At 35.9% G+C, this 25248-nt stretch overlaps 1 protein-coding gene and 1 long non-coding RNA gene across 3 annotated transcripts in view; one reads left to right on the forward strand and one right to left on the reverse strand.

Annotated features, from left to right (window-relative positions):
* Positions 1-25248, forward strand: part of DPH6 (diphthamine biosynthesis 6) — a 170336-nt gene that overhangs the window by 79349 nt on the left and 65739 nt on the right. For both annotated transcript variants that reach the window (XM_081291053.1, XM_081291054.1), the window contains 2 exons: positions 5465-5538; positions 23699-23817. In XM_081291053.1, the coding sequence (XP_081147179.1) occupies positions 5465-5538; positions 23699-23817 (193 nt within the window). The remainder of the gene's footprint in view (positions 1-5464; positions 5539-23698; positions 23818-25248) is intronic.
* Positions 7488-13496, reverse strand: LOC308646322. The gene is made up of 2 exons (XR_014021360.1): positions 13394-13496; positions 7488-8337 (listed from the first exon to the last, which is right to left on the reverse strand). It is a non-coding gene; the product is annotated as an uncharacterized lncRNA (long non-coding RNA).

Consider the following 25248-nt stretch of genomic DNA (forward strand, 5'->3'; position numbering starts at 1 on the left):
GTAGTATAGTTTGAAGTCTAGTATCGCTATACCACCTGATTCACACTTCCTGCTTAGCATTGTTTTTGCTATTCTGGGTCTTTTATTTTTCCATATGAATTTCATGATTGCTTTCTCTATTTCTACAAGAAATGCCATTGGGATTTTGATTGGCATTGCATTAAACCTATAGAGAACTTTTGGTAATATCGCCATTTTGATGATGTTAGTTCTGCCTATCCATGAACAGGGTATATTTTTCCATCTTCTAAGATCTTCTTCAATTTCTCTCTTTAGGGTTCTGTAGTTTTCATTGTATAAGTCTTTTACCTCTTTTGTTAGGTTGATTCCCAAGTATTTTATTATTTTTGAGGATATTGTGAGTGGAGTGGTTGTCCTCATTTCCATTTCAGAGGGTTTGTCGCTGATATACAGGAATGCCTTTGGTTTATGCATGTTGATTTTATATCCTGCCACTTTGCTGAATTCATTTATTAGCTCTAATAGTTTCTTTGTAGACCCTTTTGGGTCTGCTAGGTATAGAATCATGTCATCTGCAAATAGTGATAGTTTAAGTTCTTCTTTTCCTATTTTTATGCCTTTAATTTCTTTCGTCTGTCTAATTGCTCTGGCCAGTGTTTCGAGAACTATGTTGAACAGAAGTGGTGAGAGAGGGCATCCCTGTCTTGTTCCAGATTTTAGAGGGAATGCCTTCAATTTTTCTCCATTCAGAATGATGCTAGCCTGGGGCTTAGCGTAGATTGCTTTTACAATGTTGAGGTATGTTCCTGTTATCCCTATTTTTTCGAGAGTTTTGAACAAAAAGGGATGCTGTACTTTGTCGAATGCTTTTTCCGCATCTATCGAGATGATCATATGGTTCTTATTTTTAAGTCTATTGATGTGGTGAATAACATTTATTGATTTCCGTATATTGAACCAGCCTTGCATCCCAGGGATGAATCCTACTTGATCATGGTGTACAATTTTTTTGATATGATTTTGTATCCGATTCGCCAGAATTTTATTGAGGATTTTTGCGTCTAGGTTCATTAGAAATATAGGTCTGTAGTTTTCTTTCTTTGAAGCATCTTTGTCTGGTTTCGGAATCAGTGTGATGTTGGCCTCGTAGAATGAATTTGGAAGTTCTCCCTCTTTTTCTATTTCCTGAAATAGCTTGAAAAGTATTGGTATTAGTTCCTCTTTAAAGGTTTTGTAAAACTCTGCTGTATACCCATCCAGTCCTGGGCTTTTCTTAGTTGGTAATCTTTTGATGGTTTCTTCTATTTCCTCAATTGATATTGGTCTGTTTAGGTTGTCTATATCCTCCTGTCTCAATCTGGGCAGATCATATGATTTAAGAAATTTATCGATGCCTTCACTATCTTCTATTTTATTGGAGTATAAGGATTCAAAATAATTTCTGATTATCTTCTGTATTTCTGAAGTGTCTGTTGTGATATTGCCTTTTTCATCCTGTATGCTAGTAATTTGAGTTCTCTCTCTTCTTCTCTTCGTTAGCATGGCTAAGGGTCTGTCGATCTTATTTATTTTTTCAAAGAACCAACTTTTAGTTTTATCAATTTTTTCAATTGTTTCTTTTGTTTCGATTTCATTAATTTCAGCTCTGATTTTAATTATTTCTTGCCTTCTACTACTTTTGCTGTTATTTTGCTCCTCTTTTTCTAGGATTTTGAGATGAAGTATGAGATCATTTATTTGTTGGTTTTTTCTTTAATGTCCCTTATTTACAAAATGAGAAAGATAATGATAATCTACTTCAGGGAGCATTGTTGAGCATTAACTAATATAATATATTTATTATATACTAATATATTTAGAGATATTTTGCACTGCTATTTCTATTGCTCACTGATGCTATTGCTGACTTGATTTCCTTAGTTGTATTTATACATCCATCCTTCATAGTAATAATGCTATAAGCCTAATAGTTTCCACTAGTATCTGAGGCTAGTGTGGCTTAGCAATGTGCCAGGCCATTTAGGGTCCAGTCTTTGTCTCTACCTTTTCTCTGACTGACATCATTATTTTTTGTTTTTATTTCCTACTCCTTCAATTGGCAGAATACCATTTAGTTATCCTGATGACAAGAATATTATTTAATATGTATTAAACTCTAGATTCTCTGATTTTTTTTTTTTTTGGTGAAAACTGTGCTGATAGAATAACATAGCATAAACTTTTGGGGGTAGAAAGTAACAAGGCAGCCTACATTGTAGTCTTTATATTGCTTGAGGGACATAGAATTGGATCATGGGAAGTTAGTTTGAATGTGCCTCAACTTCTGGGTCCAAGAGTCTTATGTTAACTATTTGCTGAAGCACACTTATTTCAGCTATGGGCACAAGACGATTTATTTGGTTATAATTTTATACTGTCTCAGTATGGTGTTTTTAAATCTGAGGACATTTCCTTTTTCTTCTCCTGACACATCCATTTCTGTCATTTTGCCTCTGTTATTAAGTTACTGACTTTTTCCCCCAAGTGGTAGCAGGTATGGTTTAGGGAGGACTAATACAGACTAATCCAGAGAGGACTGACTATATGATAGATCTTTATCTCTTCAGGGTCTATTTTACCTTTCTTTGAAGTTTGTAGTTATATTCAGAATGATGAAGATATTCATTAGAAGTCATGATGATTTCTGGATATTTGAGGACTTACTATGTTCAAAAAGTTTGTTGCAACCATAGTTGAGTGTCAAGGGTTAGTAGGCTAGTATTGAATTACAACAATGAGCAAGAATGTTAAAGCCCAAGAATGAAGGGCTTTGTCAGTCGAATGAAAGGGTTAAGTCTTCATCCCATGGTAGTACCAATACTAGTAGTAGTAGTAATAATAGTAATAGTCAGTAGTAGTAGAAATAGTAATACAAGTATTTATAGAAGTTGTAGGAATAATAGAGATTATGATAATGAAATTTTAAAAAATTATTGAGCCCTCTTTGGGTTCTAGACACTGTTATTTTTCCAGATTATTTTAATCTTCATAGTAATCCTAGAAAACAGGAATTGTTACTATCTTGACTTTACAGATGAAGACTCTGAAACAGATTAAGTAACTTATTCAAAACTCACAGTTTATAGAGTCAGATTTCTATTGTGTAGTATTGATTACAATTGTTGAACAAACACAACTAATAATATTTATATAGGTTTAGTGTTAAGAAGTCAGAATTCAGCCAGATATGATTCTGAAGCTGAATTATTAGGTGTTACTAAATTAAAAAATAAAAGGATGCAAGTAGAAAAGAATTCCAGAAAATGAAGCTATATTAAGAAGAAATTAAATAGATGTTTTAGGGTTTTATTGATTTTTAAATGAGAACCATAGCAGAACAGTACATAGTAAATGGATAACAAATTTCAATTATTATTATAATAGTGGTTTGATAGTTAGAAGGAAAAACAATAGTGGCTCTAGTCTTTGTTTCCATGCTTTACAGAGAAATATACACATACATACACCTATGTCCATATGTATATAACATTCTGTACCTCATATTTTCTTGGGGGAAGAACTTCAGATAAATAAATAAATGGAATAGGGATATAACTGAAATTTTCCTCTTGTTATAACTTCACTATTCTATGATCTGTGCTATATTTGCAATTAATAAGAAACACTATGTCTTGACTTTTTCCAGTGAATACAATGAATGACTTTTATGAAAAGAAAATGACTAGGCAAGTTAGAAAACTGTTATAAGCAAGTGTTCTCACAAAGTTGCTGAAATAGAAAAAAACAAAAATAGCTCTTTTTCTGAAACTTTATCTGATAGAAATAATCATTTTATTTTGGAGCAGTTTGGTCCGGTATTCTCTATAATTTTGGAAGGGAAATTTTAAATTAACTATCTCCAAATACATGAGAAATTCCTGTTGTGCGTTTTTGTTTATTTATTACGGGATTTTATAAGATACATGGGGTTATTAAGTTATGTTTCAGGGTTATTTTAGTATGTATAGAAGTATATATATATATATATATATATATATATATATATATATATATATATAACTTTTATTTCTTTTGAAAATGCTATTGTTTCTCTTTCTAGGTTACCTTGTTTGGTAAAACAGTATTAATAATGAAGTCATCTCTGAAGTAGTTTCTTATGTATATCCATATGGTAGGATGGATTTCTTTTAGGTCTGTTCAGAGAATTCCTATTTGGCTTGTTATTAGTAATTACAACCCTAGTCACTTTCTTCAGGTCTGTTTTATAGACAAGAGTTCCCTAGTTTAAACCTATGTTGTGTTCTTCCCTAAGTGTATTATCTTATATTTCTTTACATTAAATCTCACCTTAGACCTGTCCTTCCACATCCCCAGTTGTCCATATCCATCTATGTACTTGATTGATCTTCTTTTCTTTTTAGTCCATCCTAGTGTTGTATCATCTGCAAATTTGATCATAACTCGAATTTACATTCTTCTTCAGCTCATTAATGCGTATGGTAGACAGAGTGTATCTCTATCTTTGTCCCTGTGAGAATGTGCTGGTTTATACTGCTAGATATTCTTGTTTGTAACTATATTGATAATAAGTCATTGTTTCTATCCCATGATAGAATTCTTTATATACTATCTCTGTCTCTTGCTTTCTGTATGCTCCTATGTCATTTTTTTTTCTTTTAAGATAACAGATAAAGATCATTATGTTGTATCATCTGTGCCATTGCTTACTTTAAAAAAGAAGAAGAAGGGGGATGAGGAGGGGGAGGAGGAGGGGGAGGGGGAGGGGAAGGGGAAGAAAGTTACTCAACCTGGGAAAATATGGTTTTTAAATAGAAAATTTTCAAAAGTTTTTATCAAATATTAGTACTTTAAATATATGTGTAAAGATATTTTGTAAGTGTTCTCTGAATTTTTACTTTCTACCATGGAAAGGGATCTCTAGTTTATTATTTTTCCTATAGCAGAGAAGTGGATTTAAACATATCTATGTTTTTTTTTTTTTTTTTTTTTCTGAATGTGGATTTTACTTTCAGGAAATTTCTCTTCTTCAAACGTGGTTTCCTAGTTAAGGGAGATAATGCTAAGTGAAGTTAGCCAATCTCAAAAAAACAAATGCTGAATGTTTTCTCTGATATAAGGAGGCTGATTCATAGTGGGGTAGGGAGGGGGAACATGGGAGAAATAGAGGAACTCTAGATGGGGCAGAGGGGTGGGAGGGGAAGGGAGGAGGCATGGGGTTAGAAATAATAGTGGAATGGGATGGACATCATTATCCAAAGTACATGTATGAAGACACAAATTGGTGTGAATATACTTTGTATACAATCAGAGATGTGAAAAATTGTGCTCTATATGTATAATATGAATTGTAATGTATTCCACTGTCATATATATAATAATTAATAAAATTTTTTAAAAAGGTGGTTTCCTAGGTGATACTATTTATTTATAATTTTCAAAGCATGATGTGGAGCCTTTAAATTCTTTTTTTCTTTATTTTCAGGAAAAAGAAGAAGTAGATGGGATATCAGTAGGTGCTATACTTTCTGATTATCAGCATGCTCGAGTACAAAATGTGTAAGAAAAGATTACTTTGTCCTATAGTTTTAAAGTATTTGTATTTTAAGAATGTGAATGAGGGACTAGGAGTATAGCTCAGTGGTAGCGCATGTGCTTAATCATGTAGAAGGCCCTGGGTTCAATCCTTAGCACCACAAAAAAAAAAGACACAAAAAAATAGAATAATTATATCTAATAATAATCAAAATAATAGAATAATCATATCTAAATCATAAATACATTATATATCCCCTGTGGAATAAGTGTGTACATTTACAAAGTCAGATTTACCTTTTTCTGTTTCTAAATAATTTTTTTAATATTTATTTTTTAGTTGTAGTTTTTATTTTATTTATTTTTATGTGGTGTTGAAGATTGAACCCAGGGCCTTGCAAATGCTAGGCAAGTGTTCTATCACTGAGCCACCACCTCAGCCTCAGATCCTAAATAATTTATAATTAAAAATTTAGATAGACTTTGAGTGTTTTGTTGTTGTTGTTGCTGCTGTTTGTTTTTTGTGGTGCTGGGAATCAAAATCAGGGTTTTCCTTGGACATGATAACTAAGCACACTACCACTAAGATACATCCCCATTCCTGAGACAGATATTTTAAGTGGTAGGCACTATCTTGAATGTTTCCTCCTTGATTTAGTATACCTATTTCATCTCTTTTTTTAAATATATATTTTTTAGTTATAGGTGGACACAGTAACTTTATTTTATTTTTATGTGGTGTTAAGGATCGAACCCAGTGCCTCATGCATGGTAGGCGAGCGCTCTGCCTCTGAGCCACAACCCCAGCCCTTCATCTCTTTTAATTTGCCATCATTTGTAATAAAAATCAGGATTAAATAAAAGAAATGCAGTACATTTTAAAGAAAAAAAATGCTTACTGAAGAATCTCCTTCTTTTTGGCCTATAGAATTTAGTTCTTAGCCAAAAATATTAATGTGATTGAAATACCTACATATGAATTCATGCTGATTTCAACACATTTTTAAATTGTTGCTCTCCTGCAGGTTACCCAGTCTCCCTCCAAGGGATGTAGCACTACTAAAACATTTTAGTTTTATCTACAATTAGAAGCAGTCAGTTCCATTGATCTATTCAAAAATCATAAGGGTAAATTTTACTATTTTTTAATTATTTAATGTTGGTTTTGTAAAAAAAATTTATAGTCTTTATGGATAATTATATTAGCAAAAAAGAAAATGTGTACTCCAGTATTTATTTGAGAGTCTTGATTTGAAATAAATTACTATACCATTCAAAAGGATAAATGGAAGTAAGATACAGAGTATATTATGTAGTAGTTTTTAAGTTTTACAAACATTCATATTGTTTCATTAAAAACATGTATACTAATAGGCTTAAACATTTAAAGTTTATTTTTATTTGATTTCGAATTTCAGGCTAAAAATGAAGGTTAAAAATGAAAAATGTTAAAGTAAATGTGGGGAAAGGTGGGGAAAGCATATGATGATCTCTATTTTAGGAGTATTTCAGGATCTCTGGGCATTGTAGGGTGGAGGTGGAGGAAGATGTCAAATATTCTTCAGAATTTTGAGAATGTTTTTCTTAAAGTTCTGTATGCCTGCATTTGAGAAGGCTGATCTACAGATGAAAATGGATCACGTATTCCTTAAGCCATAAGTTAGAAATATTATTCACTGCAATTTCATGACATTTTCTCTTGAGAATTACTTAGTTTACAAATTAATGTTATTAGTAAGTTCAAACATAACATGAGTTAGTAGTTATAGGGTTGACATCTCCAAAAGTTAGAAAACAAATTAAAATGTGTACCTGATTAGGAAGCTGCATACACACATGTCGCGTCTACCCGCCAGCAGGAATGACGACAACAACAGGATTCTTCTTTAACACGCTTTATTGGGAGCATCCATTAGGTATAGATGAGAGGAAAGACCCCGAGCCCGAGAAAACCACCCCTTATATACTTCAACTGCAGCCCTGCTCGTACACCATTGGACAAAGAGCGCATAGCAACACAGCAGCAGCCAATAGAATGATAGACCCAGCACTTGCACACAAGGCAAGAGACACCCAGTTCCAGCTTGTGCAAAACAACAAGCACTTCTTGAAAACAGTTTGTTCCAGGAGCTGGACAATTGATACATTCCATTCTAGGGAGTGGCTGAAAACAAAGAACTGGGTCTCAGCCCAAGAATTAGGCTCACGCCCACACAAGGCAGCACAGCAAAATAGCTCACCACAGTTCCCCCTTTTTAGTTTTGTTCGAGCCATTTGAAATTCTCCCGATCCAGGAAGTGTCCTCCTGATGACCCCTCCGATCAAGGGTGGCATTCAAAGGCCAAACAAGGAAGTCACCTTTCTGAGTGCAATGGGCAACATTTACCCTTCAGAGTGCAAAGGCTGTCTTCCTAAGACATGGAAGCCTTCCAAGGTGCAATGACAACAAGGTCACTTGGTGTGCAAAGGCCATCCACATCAAAACAGGGGTTTTAGGATTTTGCCAAGCTGGCTAGCCAAATTTGTGGGGAGGCCCCAGGTTCCAGTGCAGCAAGCGCCTGAACTACCTTGACTCTATCACTCTGCTGCGTGCGTCGCATACGACAAATCATCCAAAGGCATAAGACAAGGCCACAAAGAAGCATAGCACTAAATAACCCAACCCCTACCCACTCTTTAAAGTAGGAAAATATAGAAGAAGCCCAGGAGGCGAAGTCTGCAACAGAAAGAGGTTCCACGCGTGTTCCATTTAAGTTGGCAATCTGAGACAGCAGTTCTTGAGTGAGTCGCTCTCCTTCCTGGGTCCAGTTTCCCTGTAAAAATCTAGACAATCTATTACTCTGGAAACTCAGGTACAGAAAGAGAGTTCCCACCAAGAGGCTCCGCTGAGTCAACTGCATGTTGATCCATGCTATTATCCTGTTCCTTCTCTGAAGGTCCTTGAATGAGTCTAGTAAGTCTCTCAGGTACCCAAACTGGCTCCGATTGATCCTGTGGAAACACACACACAGCTCCCCTAGACCTGGCTATTACCGGGTCTGGGCCACGCCAAGAGTTTGACAAGACATCTTTCCATTTCACATCATCAAAATGACAGGGAATTTCTGTTGTATGTCGTTCAGCTGCAGATCTATTATTATTATCCAGGTGTAAAAAATTTATGGTATATAAGGCTAAAGACAACCTATTTTTAGCCGTCTGATTATATCCAATTCCCCTTTTTTGTTTTGTTAAACATTCTTTTAAAGAGCGATGTGCTCGTTCCACAATGCCCTGACCTTGAGGATTATAAGGCAGGCCAAAGGAATGTTGTACTTGCATGGTATTACAAAATTGTTGAAAAGATTTAGATGTATAAGCAGGACCATTATCAGTTTTTAGCATACGTGGTTTACCCCACGCTGCCCAAGCCTCTAAACAATGGTTGATGACATTATTAACACGTTCCCCGGATAACGCAGAGGCATGCATAATTCCAGAAGAAGTATCAATAGAGACATGAACATATTGTAGCTTTCCAAAAGAGGATATATGAGTTACATCCATCTGCCACAATTCTCCTGGACGCAATCCACGAGGATTAATGCCAACATGGGGTGGATGTAAAAAGGGGGCACAATCAGGACAGTTCACAACAATATCTCGTGCAACTGCACGTGGAATCACGAACTGACGTCGCAAGGTGCGAGCAGGAACATGAAAAAGGCTATGGAAGTCCCGTGCCTTATCATCAGGACTCATAGATATAAAGGCAAAGGCACGAGTGGCTTTGTCAGCTAGGGCATTGCCAGATACCATAGGTCCAGGCAATGAAGAATGAGCTCTAATGTGCTGAACAAAGAAAGGAGCAGTTCGGTTCCAAATGAGAGACTGTAAGTGTTTTAGGAGGGGAGCCACACGACTATGATTAGAAATCATACCAGCAGTCTCCAAGCCCTTGAGAGCATTGACAACATATAACGAATCAGACACCAAATTAAAAGGACAGTGAAAAGTCTCAAAAACTTGACAAACAATTTGACATTCAACAATTTGGGGAGTGTCAGGGGTATATTGAAAAATTACCGGTGTACTGCCAGAGACTACATAAGCACCAACGCCTGTCTTAGATCCATCAGTATATATGTCTAAAGCACCCTTTAACGGGTTCATAGCTGTTATTTTTGGGAAAATCACAGGGTGTACTGACATGAAATGTATCAAGGGATGTCTAGGAAACTGATTATCAATGACTCCAGAAAAGGAACAGGCGAGAACAGCCCAGTCATCCACAGTGGATATTAAAGTTTTTACTTGGTGAACATTATAAGGAGTCACTAAGCTTAGTGGAGCAACACCAAAATGAGTAACACACAATTTGATCCCTTGTAAAGCAATGTTAGCTACCATGGTTGGATAATGAGCTATAGTCTTATGAGCAGTAGAAGAATGATGAATCCAGAGCAGTGGCCCATCCTGCCACAAAACTCCAGTAGGAGCATTTTTTGATGGCAAAACTAATAGTTGAATGTGCTGGTTGGGCACTGCTCGGAGTAATTGTGCATAGCGAAGAGCTTGCTCAACAAGGTGTAGAGCCTTTCGAGCCTCAGGCGTCAGCTCTCGCGGAGAGGAAAGTTGTGAATCACCTTCTAACAAGGCAAAAAGAGGTTGTAATTCATGTGTAGATATTTTTAAATAAGGTCTTATCCAATTTATATCTCCAAGCAATTTCTGAAAATCATTAAGAGTTTGTAGGTGATCAGTACGTATAGTGATCTTTTGAGGTCTAATAACCTTGGAGTCTATTGTAGCTCCTAGAAAATGTCCAACAGCACCTTGCTGGATTTTGTCGGGTGCTATATAAAGACCAGCTCTCTCTAAATTTTTAATCATAAAGGAAACAGCTTCTTTTAGGAGAGCATCATTAGGTGCTGCAATCAAAATATCATCCATATAATGACATATCCTCAATTTTGGAAACTTATCTCGGACAGGCTGTATGGCAGTTCCCACAAAAAGTTGACACATAGTAGGACTGTTTGCCATACCTTGAGGTAAAACCGTCCATTGATATCTTTCATCAGGTTTTTCATGGTTAACATTAGGTAGAGTAAATGCAAACCTTTGACAATCTTGTTTACACAGGGGAATAGAGAAAAAACAATCTTTAATATCAATAATGATTAAAGGCCATTCTCTTGGTAGACTAGATAATAAGGGCAGGCCCCTCTGGATAGAACCCATTAACTGCATTTGTGCATTCACCGCCCTCAAATCATGTAATAACCTCCATTTACCTGATTTTTTTCTAATAACGAAAATAGGAGTGTTCCAAGGAGAACAAGAGGGTTCTAGGTGTCCTAATTGTAATTGTTCATATACTAAATATTTGGCTGCATCAAGTTTCTCTAGAGATAGGGGCCACTGGGGGATCCAAACCGGAGTATCAGTTGTCCAAGGAATTGGTATTGTCTCCCTAGGAATTGGAATTGCTTCCCCAGTGGCCCCTATGAAAAACCCAAGCCTCGGGTTCCATTATTCCCATTAGGCATCAATGGCTCAGTTCGTCCCTGTAAATTTTTTCCCAATCCTTTGCCTGAAACATGTCCCATGTTTTTCATAATTTGTTGGCTTTGTGGAGAAAACTCATTGGTCAATACTAGTTTCATCTGAGACAAAATGTCTCGTCCCCATAGTGTAAAGGGTACCTCTATGACATATGGTATCACCGTACCCTTTTGTCCCTCTGACGTTGTCCAATTGAGTAACTTAGCACTAATCAGAGGGGCATTAGCATAACCTAATCCTTGTAAGGTATGTGAGGAGGACTGTAATGGCCAAGACTGCGGCCAAAATTTTTCACTAATAATACTTCTATCTGCCCCTGTATCCAGTAATCCTTGAAACCGTTTGCCTTCAATAGTCAACTCCAACATTGGCCTCTCCTCTAATTCTAAAGACAAGTTTATCAATTGAACTCCTGTAGAGCCCAACCCTTTATCCCCTCTCACATCTTTTTGGGAAGGGAAATGATCATGAAGACTAGGCAATACAAGAAGTTGAGCAATTCTATCTCTTGGGGATATGACTATCATATTTCTAGGTGCAGAACATAATATCTTTACCTGACCATCAAAGTCAGGATCAATCACTCCAGGGGTGACCACCAATCCCTTTAATGCTGATGATGACCTACCAAGTAATAGTCCCACTGAATTCCTGGGCAATGGACCTTTAAGGTCAGAAGGTACTGGTTGAATTCCCATACTTGGTGTTAATACGAGTCTGGTGGTGGCACAGATGTCCAACCCTGCAGACCCTTGTGTTGCTCTCCTCGGGGTTCTGTCGGGCGAAAAGATGGTTGATACTGTGCATTCGCCTGTAGCGCCCCATATATTTGAGGGCCCTGAGGTCGAGGGCCCCGGCGCCCGTTTTTTGACTTGGTCACAGGATTAAGTGGGTTTCCCTGTATGTCCTTAATGGACCTGCACTCATTAGCCCAATGTCTCCCCTTTTTGCATTTTGAACATAGCCCTGGGATACGAGGAGATGTCATTTTTGGGTGTCCCTTGAAAGGACAAGTTTTTCTTAAATGTCCTTTACGGCCACAATTAAAGCAAGAAGAGGAATTTTGGTTTCCTTTGGTTGCCGCAACTACTGCCGCAGCTAACCCTGCATTTGTCAAAGGACCTTCTATCTCTCTGCATGCCTTTATCCAGTCCTCCAATCCCTTTTCTTTCCATGGTGTTATTGCCCTTTTACATTCTGTAGTACACTGTTCATACACTAACTGCTTCACTAGGGGCATCGCCTGCTCCGTGTCCCCAAAAATTTTTGAAGCTGCTTGAAGCATTCGGGCGACAAAATCTGAAAATGGCTCAGCTGGGCCCTGTATGACTTTTGTAAGATTCCCTGTTGTTTCACCTCTATTGGGGAGAGCCTTCCAGGCACGTAAGGCCAAAATATTAATTTGTTGATATACTACTAATGGATAAACATTTTGATTTTGGGCCCACTGACCTGTCCCGGTCAGCATCTCCACATCCCAGGCTTGTTGACCATCAGCCGCATTCGCATGAGCCTGTTGTATAGCGGCATCCAAGTATAATGATTTAAAATCAAGATATTGTCCCATGGAGAGACAAGCCTTTGCTAAATGATACCAATCCATTGGTGCCATAGCATTAAGATATAAGCGTTCAAGCAATGCAATTGTAAAAGATGCTGTGACACCATTAGTCCTGACAGATTCAGCTATGTCTTTAACTAATTTATAAGGAATGGGCTCAAAATATCTCTGTCCCTGTGCATCCTCAAAGACAGGATATGCACCAACAGGATATGCCCCCTCCTCCTCCAGCTTCCTCCAAGTACTGCGTTTTATGAAGCCACAAGCTCCGCCTGGAGCAGTGGGTGGAGACCCTTTACGTGGCAATAGTTGTTTAGCTACAGAATACGCCGGAGGCTTCGGAGGAAGAAGGGCGGCGGCCATTGCCGCGTCATAGCGGCCATGCTCATATTCAGCCACCATTTTCTCTAAGCTTTGTTCTTCTTCTGGGGTAAAGCCTTCTGACTCACCTTCCGACTCAGACTCATCTGAATCAACTATCTTTAATTTACGGAAGGCAGATAAATCTGGATAGAGTTTCGGGCGTGCTCCTAACGCTGGAGTCACGTCCTTTTGTTCCTTGAGTGCACTTTCACTTAACTTTGCATTAGATCCCCTTTTTTGTTTTGTTTCATGTCTTTCTTGCTTAGATTCCTCTGACTCTGACCCAGTATCCTGATGCTCCACCAAAATCTCCTGTCCCCTTTTAGTGGTTTCAGGAAAACAGACTGATATTGACCCATGATAGAGCACTATACTAAGCCAGAGCCACCAGATCAGGGGATTACTTACCGGCGCCACCGCTCCGCGTGTAAAGTTCTGAATCCTCCCACAAAATATCGGGGGTCCCCTCGTAGCCGACAGATGACAATTCCCGGGATTTCGGCACCACTTGTCTGTCGCGTCTACCCGCCAGCAGGAATGACGACAACAACAGGGTTCTTCTTTAACACGCTTTATTGGGAGCATCCATTAGGTATAGATGAGAGGAAAGACCCCGAGCCCGAGAAAACCACCCCTTATATACTTCAACTGCAGCCCTGCTCGTACACCATTGGACAAAGAGCGCATAGCAACACAGCAGCAGCCAATAGAATGATAGACCCAGCACTTGCACACAAGGCAAGAGACACCCAGTTCCAGCTTGTGCAAAACAACGAGCACTTCTTGAAGACAGTTTGTTCCAGGAGCTGGACAATTGATACATTCCATTCTAGGGAGTGGCTAAAAACAAAGAACTGGGTCTCAGCCCAAGAATTAGGCTCACGCCCACACAAGGCAGCACAGCAAAATAGCTCACCACACACACACTCAGACACACACACACACACAAACACACACACATGAATGACCCATGATTGAGGGCAAGACTTTCTCAAAACATAGTTCAAGTATACTTCAACACATGGTTTATGACCATATTTTATATCATGAAGCATTTCTGCAATAATTTTAACCTCAAAAAGTTTAATGTGATATATCTGGGAGACCATTGATCTATACATTCTGTTTTTAATTACTTTATTTACAATTTATAATTTGTGTTACATCAGCTTATTTTCTTTTTATATCTTTTTAAAAATTTATTTAATTATTCTAATTTGTTATACATGATAGTAGAATGCATTTCAATTCATAGTACACATAATATAGAGCACAATTTTTCATGTCTATGGTTGTACACAAAGTAGAGTCACACCATTCATGTATTCATACATATATTTGGATAAAGGTGTCCATTTCATTCTACCATCTTTCCTACACCCATGCCACCTCCCCTCCACTTCCTCCCCTTTGCCCTATCTAAATTTCATCCATTCCTCCTATGCACCCTCATCCCCATTATGGATCAGCATCCTCAGAGCAGAGAAAACATTCGGCATTTGGTTTTTGGGAATTGGCTTACTTCTCTTAACATAATATTCTCCAACTCCATCCATTTACCTGCAAATGCCATGATTTTATTCTCTTTAAATGCTAAATAATAATTCATTTACCACATTTTCTGTATCCATTCTCTACTAAAAGGTGTCTAGGTTGGTTCCACAATTTACCTGTCCTGAATTGTGCTGCTATAAACACTGATGTGGGTACATCACTGTAGTATGCTGCTTTTAAGTGCTTTGGGTCTAAACCAAGGATTGGGATAGATGGGTCAAATGGTGGTTCCATTCCAAGTTTTCCAAAGAGTCTCCGTACTGCTTTCCATATTGGCTGCATCAATTTGCAGTTCCACCAGCAATGTATGAGTGTTCCTTTTTCCCCACATCCTCACCAACACTTATTGTTGCTTGTATTCTTAATAGCTGCCATTCTGACTGGAGAGAGATAAAATCTTAGAGTAGTTTTGATTTGCATTTCTCTGATTGCTAGAGATGTTGAATAATTTTTCATGTATTTATTGATTGATTGTATATTATTCTCTGTGAAATATCTGTTCAGTTCCTTAGCCAATTTATTGACTGGGTTATTTGTTTTTTCAGTGTTAAGATTTTTGAGTTCTTTATATATCCCAAAGATTAGTGCTCTGTCTGATGTACATGTGGTAAAAATTTGCTCCCATTCTATAGGCACTCTGTTCACCTCACAGAGTGTATCTTTTGCTAAGAAGCTTTTCTGTTTTAATCCATCCCATTTACTGATTCTGGATTTTATTTCTTGCAGTATAGGAGTCTTATTAAGGAAGTTGGGGCCTAATCTGACATGATGAAGATTTACGCCTACTTTTTCTTCTATTAGGTGCAGGGTTTCTGGTTTAATTCCTAGATCCTTGATCCACTTTGAGTTGAGTTTTATGTATGGTGAGAGATAGGGGTTTCATTTCATGTTGTTGCATATGGATATCCAGTTTTCCCAGCACCATTTGGGGAAGAGGCAATCTTTTTTCTAATGTATGTTTTTGGTACCTTTGTCTAATATGAGATAACTGTAATTATGTGGGTTAGTCTCTGTGTCCTCTATTCTGTACCATTGGTCTACAAGTCTATTTTGGTACCAATACCATGCTATTTCTCTCTAGTATAGTTTAAGGTGATGCTGCATGCTTCATACTTCTTGCTAAGGATTGCTTTAGCTATTCTGGGTCTCTTATTTTTCCAGATGAATTTCATGACTGCTCTTTCTATTTATATGAGGAATGTTATTGGGATTTTAATTGGATTTGCATTAAATCTGTATAGTGCTTTTGGTAGTACAGTCATTTTGACAATATTAATTCTGCCTATCCAAGAACAAGTGAGATCTTTCTATCTTCTAAGATCTTCTTTAATTTCTTTCTTTAGTGTTCTGTAATTTTCATTATGGAGTTCTATTTTGTTAAATTGATTCCAAGGTATTTTTTTTTACTTTGAAGCTATTTTAAATTGGGTAGTTTTCCTAGTTTCTCTTTCAGAGGATTTGTTGCTGATGTATAGAAATGCCTTTGATTTATGGGTATTGATTTTATATCTTAATACTCCGCTAAATTCATTTATTAGTTCTATTAGTTTTCTTGTGGAATTTTTGGGGTCTTCTAGATATACAATCATATCATCAGCAAATAGTGATAATTGGAGTCCTTCTTTTCTTATCTGTAGGCTTTTCTTTCATTTGTCCAATTGCTCTGGCTAGAGTTTTAAGAACTATGTTAAATATAACTGGTGAAAGAGGGCATCCCTGTCTTGTCCAGTTTTTAGAGGGAATGCTTTCAATGTTTCTCCATTTTGAAGGATATTGGCTTGGGGCTTAGCATAGATAGCTTTTACCATGTTGAGATATGTTCCCATTATCCCTAGTTTTTCTAGTGTTTTGAACATGAAGAGGTATTGTATTTTGTCTAGTGCTTTTTCTGCATCTATTGATATGATCATATGGTTCTTATTTAAAGTCTGTGATGTAATGAACTACATTTATTGATTTCTGTATGTTGAACCAACTTTGCATCCCTGGGATGAATCACACTTGATTGTGGTGCATCATTTTTTGATGTGTTTTTATATTCGATTTGCCAGAATTTTATTGAGAAGTTTTGCATCGATGTTCATTAGAGAAATTGGTCTGAAGTTTTCTTTCTTTGATGTGTCTTTGTCTGTTTTTGGAATCACAATGATATTGGCTGCGTAGAATGAGTTTGGAAGTGTTTCCTCTTTTTCTTTCATGAAATAATTTGAAGAGTATTGGTATTAATTCTTCTTTGAAGGTCTTGTAGAATTCAGCTGTGTATCCATCTGATCCTGGGCTTTTCTTGGTTGGTAGGCTTCTGATGGCGTCTTCTATTTCATGGTTTGAAATTGATCTGTTTAACTTGTGTATATCATCTTGATTTAACTTGTGTATATCATCTTGAATGAGTTTGGGCAAATCATATGATTGTAGAAATTTGTCAATGTGTTTGATATTTTTCTATTTTATTTGAGTATAAATTTTCAAAATAATTTCTAGTTGTCTTCTGTATTTCTGTAGTGTCCATTGTGATATTTCATTTTTCATGGTCTTTGAGATATAATATTAGGTCATTTACTTGTTGACTTTTTCTTCTTTTGAAGAATGAACTTCATGAAATGAACTTTCCTCTTAGTACTGCCCTTATGGTGTCCCAGAGATTTCAATATGTTGTATCATTTTTCTCATTTACCTCTAAAAATTTTTGAATCTCCTCTTTGATGTATTTTGCAAGCCATTGTTCAATGAAAAGCATATTATTTAGTCTGAAGGTATTGGAGTAGCTTCTATTTTTTATTTTCTATTGAGTTCTAATTTCATTCCATTATGATCTGATACAATGCAGGATAGTATCTCTGCATATTTGTATTTGCAAAGAGTTGCTTTGTGGCATAATATATGGTCTGTTTTAGAGAATGATCCATGTGCTGCTGAGAAGAAAGTATATTGACTCGATGATGGGTGAAATATTCTATATATGACAGTTAAGTCTAAGTTATTGATTGTACTATTGAGCTATATAGTTTGTTTGTTTAGCTTTTGTTTGGAAGATCTATCCAGTGGTGAAAGAGATGTCTTAAAGTCACCCAGTATTATTGTGCTGTGGTCTGTTTGACTCTTGAAATTGAGAAAAATTTGATGAATGTAGATGCTCCTTTGTTTGGGGGCATATATATTTATAATCCTTATGTCTTGTTGATGTATGGTGCCCTTATGTATTAAATGGCCTTCTGTATCCCTTTTGATTAACTTTGGCTTGAAGTCTACTTTATTTGATATGAGGATGGAAACCCCTGCTTGTTTCCATAGACAATGTGAGTGGTATGTTTTTACCAACCTTTCACCTTCAGTCTGTGGATGTCTTTTCTTATGAGATGAGTTTCTTGAAGGCAGCATATTGTTAGGTCTTTTATTTTAGTCCATTCTGCCTGTTTGTATCTTTTGATTAGTGTCTTTCAACCACTAACATTCAGGGTTATTATTGAAGCATGATTTGTATTCCCAATCATTTTTGTTTATTTTTTGGTTTTTAATTTGACTTGGTTTCTCCTTTGATTGGTTTTCCTTTAGTGTAATATCTCCCTCTGCTGATGTTCATTGTTGTTTTTTTATTTCCTCCTCATGGAATATTTTGCTGAGGATGTTCCATAGTGCAGGCTCTCTATGTGAATTATTTTAACTTTTGTTTATATGGGAGTTTATATTTTGTCATGAAATCTAAAGCTTAAGTTTGCTGGATATAAGATTCTTGGTTGGTGTCCATTTTCTTTCAGAGCTTGGTATATGTTGTTCTAGAATATTCTATCATTGAGAGTCTTGGTTGTGAAATCTGCAAAGATCCTGATTGGTTTCCCCCTATATGTAATCTGATTCCTTTCTCTTTGGGCTTTTAAAATACTCTCCTCATTCTGTATGGTAGGCATGTTCATTATAATATGCTTTTGTGTGGATCTGTTGTAATTCTGTACATTTGATGTCCTGTAAGCCTCTTGTATTTGATTTTCCAATTTATTCTTCTTGTTTGGAAAATTTTCTGATATTATTTCACTGAATAGATTGTACATTCTTTTAGTTTGGAACTCTATGCCTTCTTCTATCCCAATAATTCTTAAATTTGATCTTTTTATGTTATCCTATAGTTCTTGAATGTTCTGCTCATGGTGTCTTACCATCTTCACTGCGTGGTCAACATTCTTTTCAAGATTATATATTTGATTTCATTGTTGGCGATTCTGTCTTCCAAGTGATCTAATCTATTAGTGGTGCTTTCTGTTGAGTTTTTTTTTTTTTTTCCATTTCAAGGATATCTTTTTTTTTTCAGAACCTCTTTCTCCTTATTGAATTAATCTTTTGCTTCCTATATTTGCTTACATAGCTCTTTATAGAAATGATCTTTTGCTACCCATATTTGTTCTCTTATATCAGCCTTTAATTCACAGAACATTTTAATTATGTATATCCTGAACTCCTTCACTGAAATTTCTTCTATTGTGTTGGACATGGATTCTAATAATGTAGTCTCTTGGTTTGGGAGTGGGGAGAAGCACTTTCTTCCCTTGTTTTTTCATGTTGTTCATGTGTCTTCCCTTCTAGCACTGCAGATCTGAGGTGTTATGGTTTTTTACCCTGTAGACTTATACTGTCCCTACAGTGTTCCAATACCTCTCCTTTGAGAGGGAGAACAATATTAACAGATCCCAATGCAAACAATATACAGCCTTAAACCAAATAGCTGCTATTAAGATGTTTATGGTTTTGTAACAATATACATAAAAGGAGAATTCAATTATTATCTACAATATAAACAGTAGATTTGCAAAAGGGTCTACCTTTTCTGATGGTGGACAAAGAACCAGGGGTGAGGTGTAAGATGGGATGTTGAGGGGGTTGGAGGTGAGAATATAGTTATTAGATCTTAGGAATCATGAAAAGAGGAATCTAAAGAAGTTGGTTAATTGCAGGAGAAAGAGTATGTGATTTGGGAGAGACATGTAAGTGGGAAGACAATGGAGAGAGTACAGAAAACAAATAAACATAATATTTAAGAAAAATAAAAAGTCTAAAAATAGAAGATAAAAGAATATACAACATAACTGTAAGATACTATTCAGACATCCTGGTCCTCAGTAGCCTAATTCATGAAAAGTACTTAGTTTCACAATGTTGATGGGGATGTGAGGGCAGGAGAAGAGAGAGACAAAAGAGAAAAAAAAATCTCAAAGGAAGATATAAGGATTGTTTTTGTTGGAGATCAGTATCTTTCCTGCTTCCATTCTCTTCCAGTAGGAGGGGTTGTCTGTTGTTTGCTGGTATTTCCACCCTCAGAATGGTGAAGGGTTATTAGGATGGGAGAGTTGGTCTTGGGGGTGGGGCTCTTGGAGATGGGGTATAGCACTTGCCAGTTCCTGATGTGAGACTGAACCCCAAGGATCTCCTTTGAGCCCCACTCGTGTGATGTTGACCCTGGTTTTATCTACTTATATCGCCTGTAGACCTCACAATTCCTGTCTCTAATTTAGCCTCTAAACTGTGTTTCACTCATCACCTCCCTTTCTACTTCCTAATCAGGAACATTTTTCTCTGGAGTTTTTGTGGGCTGCACTCTGGGGGTACATATCTTTTGCTGAGAACTGTTTTGTATTAGGCAGTTCCCTGCCAGGCTTTGCGATCTATGGACTGGCTATGTAGCCCCAAGCACTATGCTGGCTTACTGGTTGCCGGGGAGAGGGGGGAGTTGGGGACTTTAGGTACCTTGATTTTCCTTTAAACCACAGCCAGTGTCCCAAAGTGGGAGTTGCCCCAACTAAATACAGTGACAAAGGTGTCCCAAGATGGAGGTGGCTGCTTTCAGTGATGAGGTGTTAAAACTGAGGCTGGGGGACCTGTATGGAGAAAGAGACTAGGATTCCTGCATGGGAGCAGCTGTTGGTTGTCCTCTAATTACTAGCAGAGAAACAGTATTCCCACTAGTTGAATCCCAGGTCACAGAGTGACATAGAATGTAGCCTCCCTCTAGCCGTCCGCATTGGAATAGTGCATCAGTTTACTTATTTATTTATATTTAAGTGTTTAATAGATTTCACAAGCTCAAATGCAACAGTGATTTACATAGGAAGTTTGAGTCATGATATTTTCAACTGTTAAAAATTTAAATAGGATAAGATTAATTTATGTCTAAAATAATTTTTTTTTAAAGAGAGAGAGAGAGAGAGAGAATTTTTTAACATTTTTTTTTTAATTCTTGGCGGAAACAACATCTTTGTTTTGTATGTGGTGCTGAGGATCGAACCCAGGCCGCACGCATTCCAGGCAAGTGCGCTACTGCTTGAGCCACATCCCCAGCCCCTAAAATAATTTTTAAATGCTGTGAATTCCAGAGCAACAACCAAGAATTTCGCAATGAGGACTGGAAGGAATATGGTCTTCCATAAAACCAAAATCTTATTAAGAAAATGTAGAGAGTCCAGTTGATTAGTAGGCATTAAACATCAGTGACAAGAAATCAAGAACCAAAGTGCTTGTGTCACATGGGTATTTCAAATTTTATTACTTTTTTTTAAATTAACTACCTCAGCATAGGTGCTTTGAGACATTTTACAAATACAAAAATTACATAAATGTCTCTGTAATGAAGAAGGTTTTGATTTCTTTGAAATTCTAGATGTATGTATTTGAAAAGATAGTGATATTTTTAATTCCATTTGTGAGTAAATGACGAAACATTTGGTACATTGAGTAGGTACTGTGAGATTCTGAGGTGGTGGGGAGAAGATATCTGTGTAGGCCAGAATAGTCAGCTAAACAACCATATAGATTCTAGGGATGATTGTTTTGAAAGTAATAAACCCTACAAACACCTAGAAATAATGGGCTTTAGACTGATATTCTTGGTTGGAAATTGATCTCAGCTACTTATTATGTGACTTGGACAAGTCACTTGGCTTGACTACCATTTCATGAATGCCTGTTTTATCTACACATTGTTACATTCTTTATCCACATTACCTTTAAGTTATTATTAATCAATTATAATCCTTCCTAATCAAAGTCATGAATTAAGTAAGGAACAGGAACTAACCAGGATGATATCCATGTGGATTCATTGCAAGGATTTTTAAATTTTCAACTGATACATAAAAATGATACATATTAAAGAGGTAACTATGTAATGTTTTGACATGTGTGCATCATATGATGTTTAAATCAGGTGAAACATGTCTATCATTTCTTCATGATGAAATTCTTCATTTCTTTGTCACTTCTTTATGATGAAAACTTTCAAAATCCTTTCTTCTAGCCTTTTGAAATATAGAGTGCATTATTGTCATTTGTAATTACCCTGATATATGCTAGCAAACCAAAACTTCTTTTTCCTGTGTAACTGTAACATGGTACCTATTAATCAACCTTTCCTCATCTTTCTCTCCTGCTTTCCTCTCAGCTGAAACTCTGGTAACCTCCCTTCTCTCAATTTCTAAGAGGTCAACTTTTTAGATTCCACGTATAAATGAGATTCTATAGTACATGTCTTGCTGTCCTAGCTTATTTCACTTAACATGGTGATCTCCAGCTCTATCCATGTTGTCACAAATGATAGGATTACATTCTTTTTATGGCTGAATATTACTCCATTATTTATATGTATTTTTTCCACATTCATTAAACAGGTGATGGATGCTTAGGTTATTTCCATTTCTTTATTGTGAATAGTGCTTCAGTAAACACAAGAGTGCAGATGTCTCTTCAGTATACTCTTATTTCCTTGGTATTTATGCCCAGACAAAATCTGCATCATTGCTGTACATCAGTAGCCAGTTATCTGAAGTAGAAATCAAAAATGCAATCTTAATTAAAATAGCTGACAAAAAAAATACGCAGGAATAAATTTAAAGAGGTAAAAGGTCTCTACAAAGACAAGTATGAAATGGTGATACAGGTATTACAAGGAATCCCATCATCTGTATTTTAAAAAAATCACACTGGCTGTGATATTGAAAATGAATTTTAAAAGAGAAGGGGTGGAAGCAGGAAAAGGAATTAAGATATTGACATAAGAGATAATGGTAACTCAGCAGTGGCTCAGGAAGCTGAGCCAGGAAGATCAAGAGTTCAAAGCCAACCTCAGCAACATTGAGGCACTAAGCAACCCAGTGAGACCTATCTCTAAATAAAATACAAAAACAAAAACAAAAAAAGGGCTGGGGATGTGGCTCAGTGGTTGAGTGCCCCTGAGTTCAATCCTTAGTAACAACCTCCACCCAACCTACACCACCAAAAAAAAGATAATGGTGACTCAGACCAGGGTATTAGTAGTGGCATTGATGAGGAATAATCACATTAAGCATGGTGAAAATTGGGTATGGAATGTGAGGAATGTGGAACAAGAATAAAGCATGACTTTACTTTGCATCTTTTAATCTTATCAAGAAATTTGAATGGAAATATTTTTGCCCTTATTTATGAGCTAGGGAAATGAACACAGATCTTAAGAATTTACTTAACTTGCTAAAACCATCTGTCTAGAATACAGATGAGATTTCAAACCCAGATATGTTTTGACTTCAAAATCCATACTTTTTCTACTATATCAATAGTATAAAATATCTAGTACAATGCCTACAGTTTATCATGCACTCAATGAATTTTACTTTTTGTTATTTTCTTTTCACTAAAATTCTTAAAAAGTATTTCTAAGCAGATAAAAGTAGTTCATAGGCATTGTAAATTTACTAAATATATGGTTATAAGAATAAATTTATTTTCCCAATTGCATACACTTCACAATTTTGGTACCCATTGAAGTTTTTTTTTTTTTTTTTTTTTTTTTTTAATGAGATAATCATCCATTGACATTTGTAGGCTTTTTCACATAGATTTCTAAACTTATAACCTTACTAACATTAATATATCTAGTCTGCTTGGAGATTTCATTTTATATGTTTATGCTTAACCCAGGGGAATTAAATATATTTGTGTAATATTTATGTGTGTGTGTGTGTGTGTGTGTGTGTGTGTGTGTGTGTATAAGTTTCATTAGGCAAGACTTGTTTTTTAAAGCATTTTAAATGATGAAATCCTTGAAAGAAGTATTATGTACAAAATCAAAATAATTGCTCTAGATCTAAGTATGGAACATTAAGAGATCATCTTTTTTTTTGTTTTTGTTTTTACTTTTAGGTGTAAAAGGCTTAATCTCCAACTGTTAGCTTACCTTTGGCAAAGGAACCAGGAAGATTTGCTCCGAGAGATGATAGCATCTAACATTCAAGCAGTGATCATCAAAGTAGCAGCTTTGGGTACGTAACCGGACTCTAAAAGAGGACTGTTAACACATAGATAATCTTAGTTCACTAATAAACAGTTACAATGAAAAACTAAGAATGATTTAGAATATAAAAATTTACAGTCACAAGTTAAAAAAATAAACACACATTTTGTTATAAAGAATAGAAAGTTTTAATATAGGATTTTGAACATTTGCCAAAGTGATTAAAAGTGAGCTTCTTTTTTTGAATGTATAATGAATTCTAAAACTGATATTGTATTATGTTTCTTTTTTTTTAAGTTGTTATAGGATTTGGAACTCAGATTTGTAGGAAACAGGAAATACAGGGATCCTTGGGATTTTTTGTTTTCAAAAGATTCTAAAAATATGTATTTGGTACAACACATAATATTCCTCTTACATTTTTAACATATTTTGAATAATACTAAAATTAGAATGATGTATTTTGTGTTATCAGAAATAAACATGGTAGTGGGTTTTTGTTGGGGATGGTGAGAAAATCATGTTTGAGGGAATGTTATTTGATTATTTAGCATAGACATAGCAGGCAGGTGCTAATCTGATTCAAATGTGGATGTTGTATATGAACATGTTAATTTGTTATTTTGAATTTTTATAAATATGTTGATTTTTGAGAAACTATAGGGTTGATCCCAGTGCATTTGTTTTATGAACTTATTATAGAAAATGCCCTGAAGCCTCAGGATTCCCAAAGCCTACTCATGTAAATGTTTACCTTGATGATCTCTGAAATAAAGAGGTCTCAAGCTGTGGAAGACTTTATAAATAAATTCACATTTCAAACAGCATCAAATAAAGGTAAAGACTGCAGACATTAGCATTGCTAACATTTTCCTGGTTAGTATTTGCCTTCCCAAAGTTAACAAGTTTCTCAATACTTGATACGTGATCTTTCCTGTTTTTTAATTTTAGAAAAAAAATTTTTGGTTTTGTAGTATCGGGAATTGAACTATTTGCAAATGTTCTACAACTGAGCAATATCTCTAACCCTGTTTTTGAATTTCATACTAATGAATTATACTGTGTTTTCTCTATTATGTCTGGCTTCTTTAGCTCAATATTATGTTTATGAGGTTTATTTGTATCATTGAATGATGAAATAAATATTCTTTATCCCTTCTGTTCTTGATTTTTCTTCCACAATGAAAATCTTGATTCTTAAGAACAGATGATATAATATTTTTTACAAAATCTAATAATATTTGAAATAAAGAGACAAGAAAACAGGTCTGCAATCCATTTTTTCTAGTAATTAGAGTACACATGTTGGAAAGCAAGAGGGAAGAACTCATATCATCTCCTCATAAACACATCACTTACAGACTTTGTGGCAAAAACTTAGTAAAAAATTATCATATTTACCACAGGGGAAGACTTTTACCTTTGGACTGCTTGTAGTAGTCTTGTTGCTAAAACAGAG

Source organism: Spermophilus citellus (genome assembly GCF_964194105.1).
Source record: "Spermophilus citellus genome assembly, chromosome: 4".
Lineage (NCBI taxonomy): Eukaryota > Metazoa > Chordata > Mammalia > Rodentia > Sciuridae > Spermophilus > Spermophilus citellus.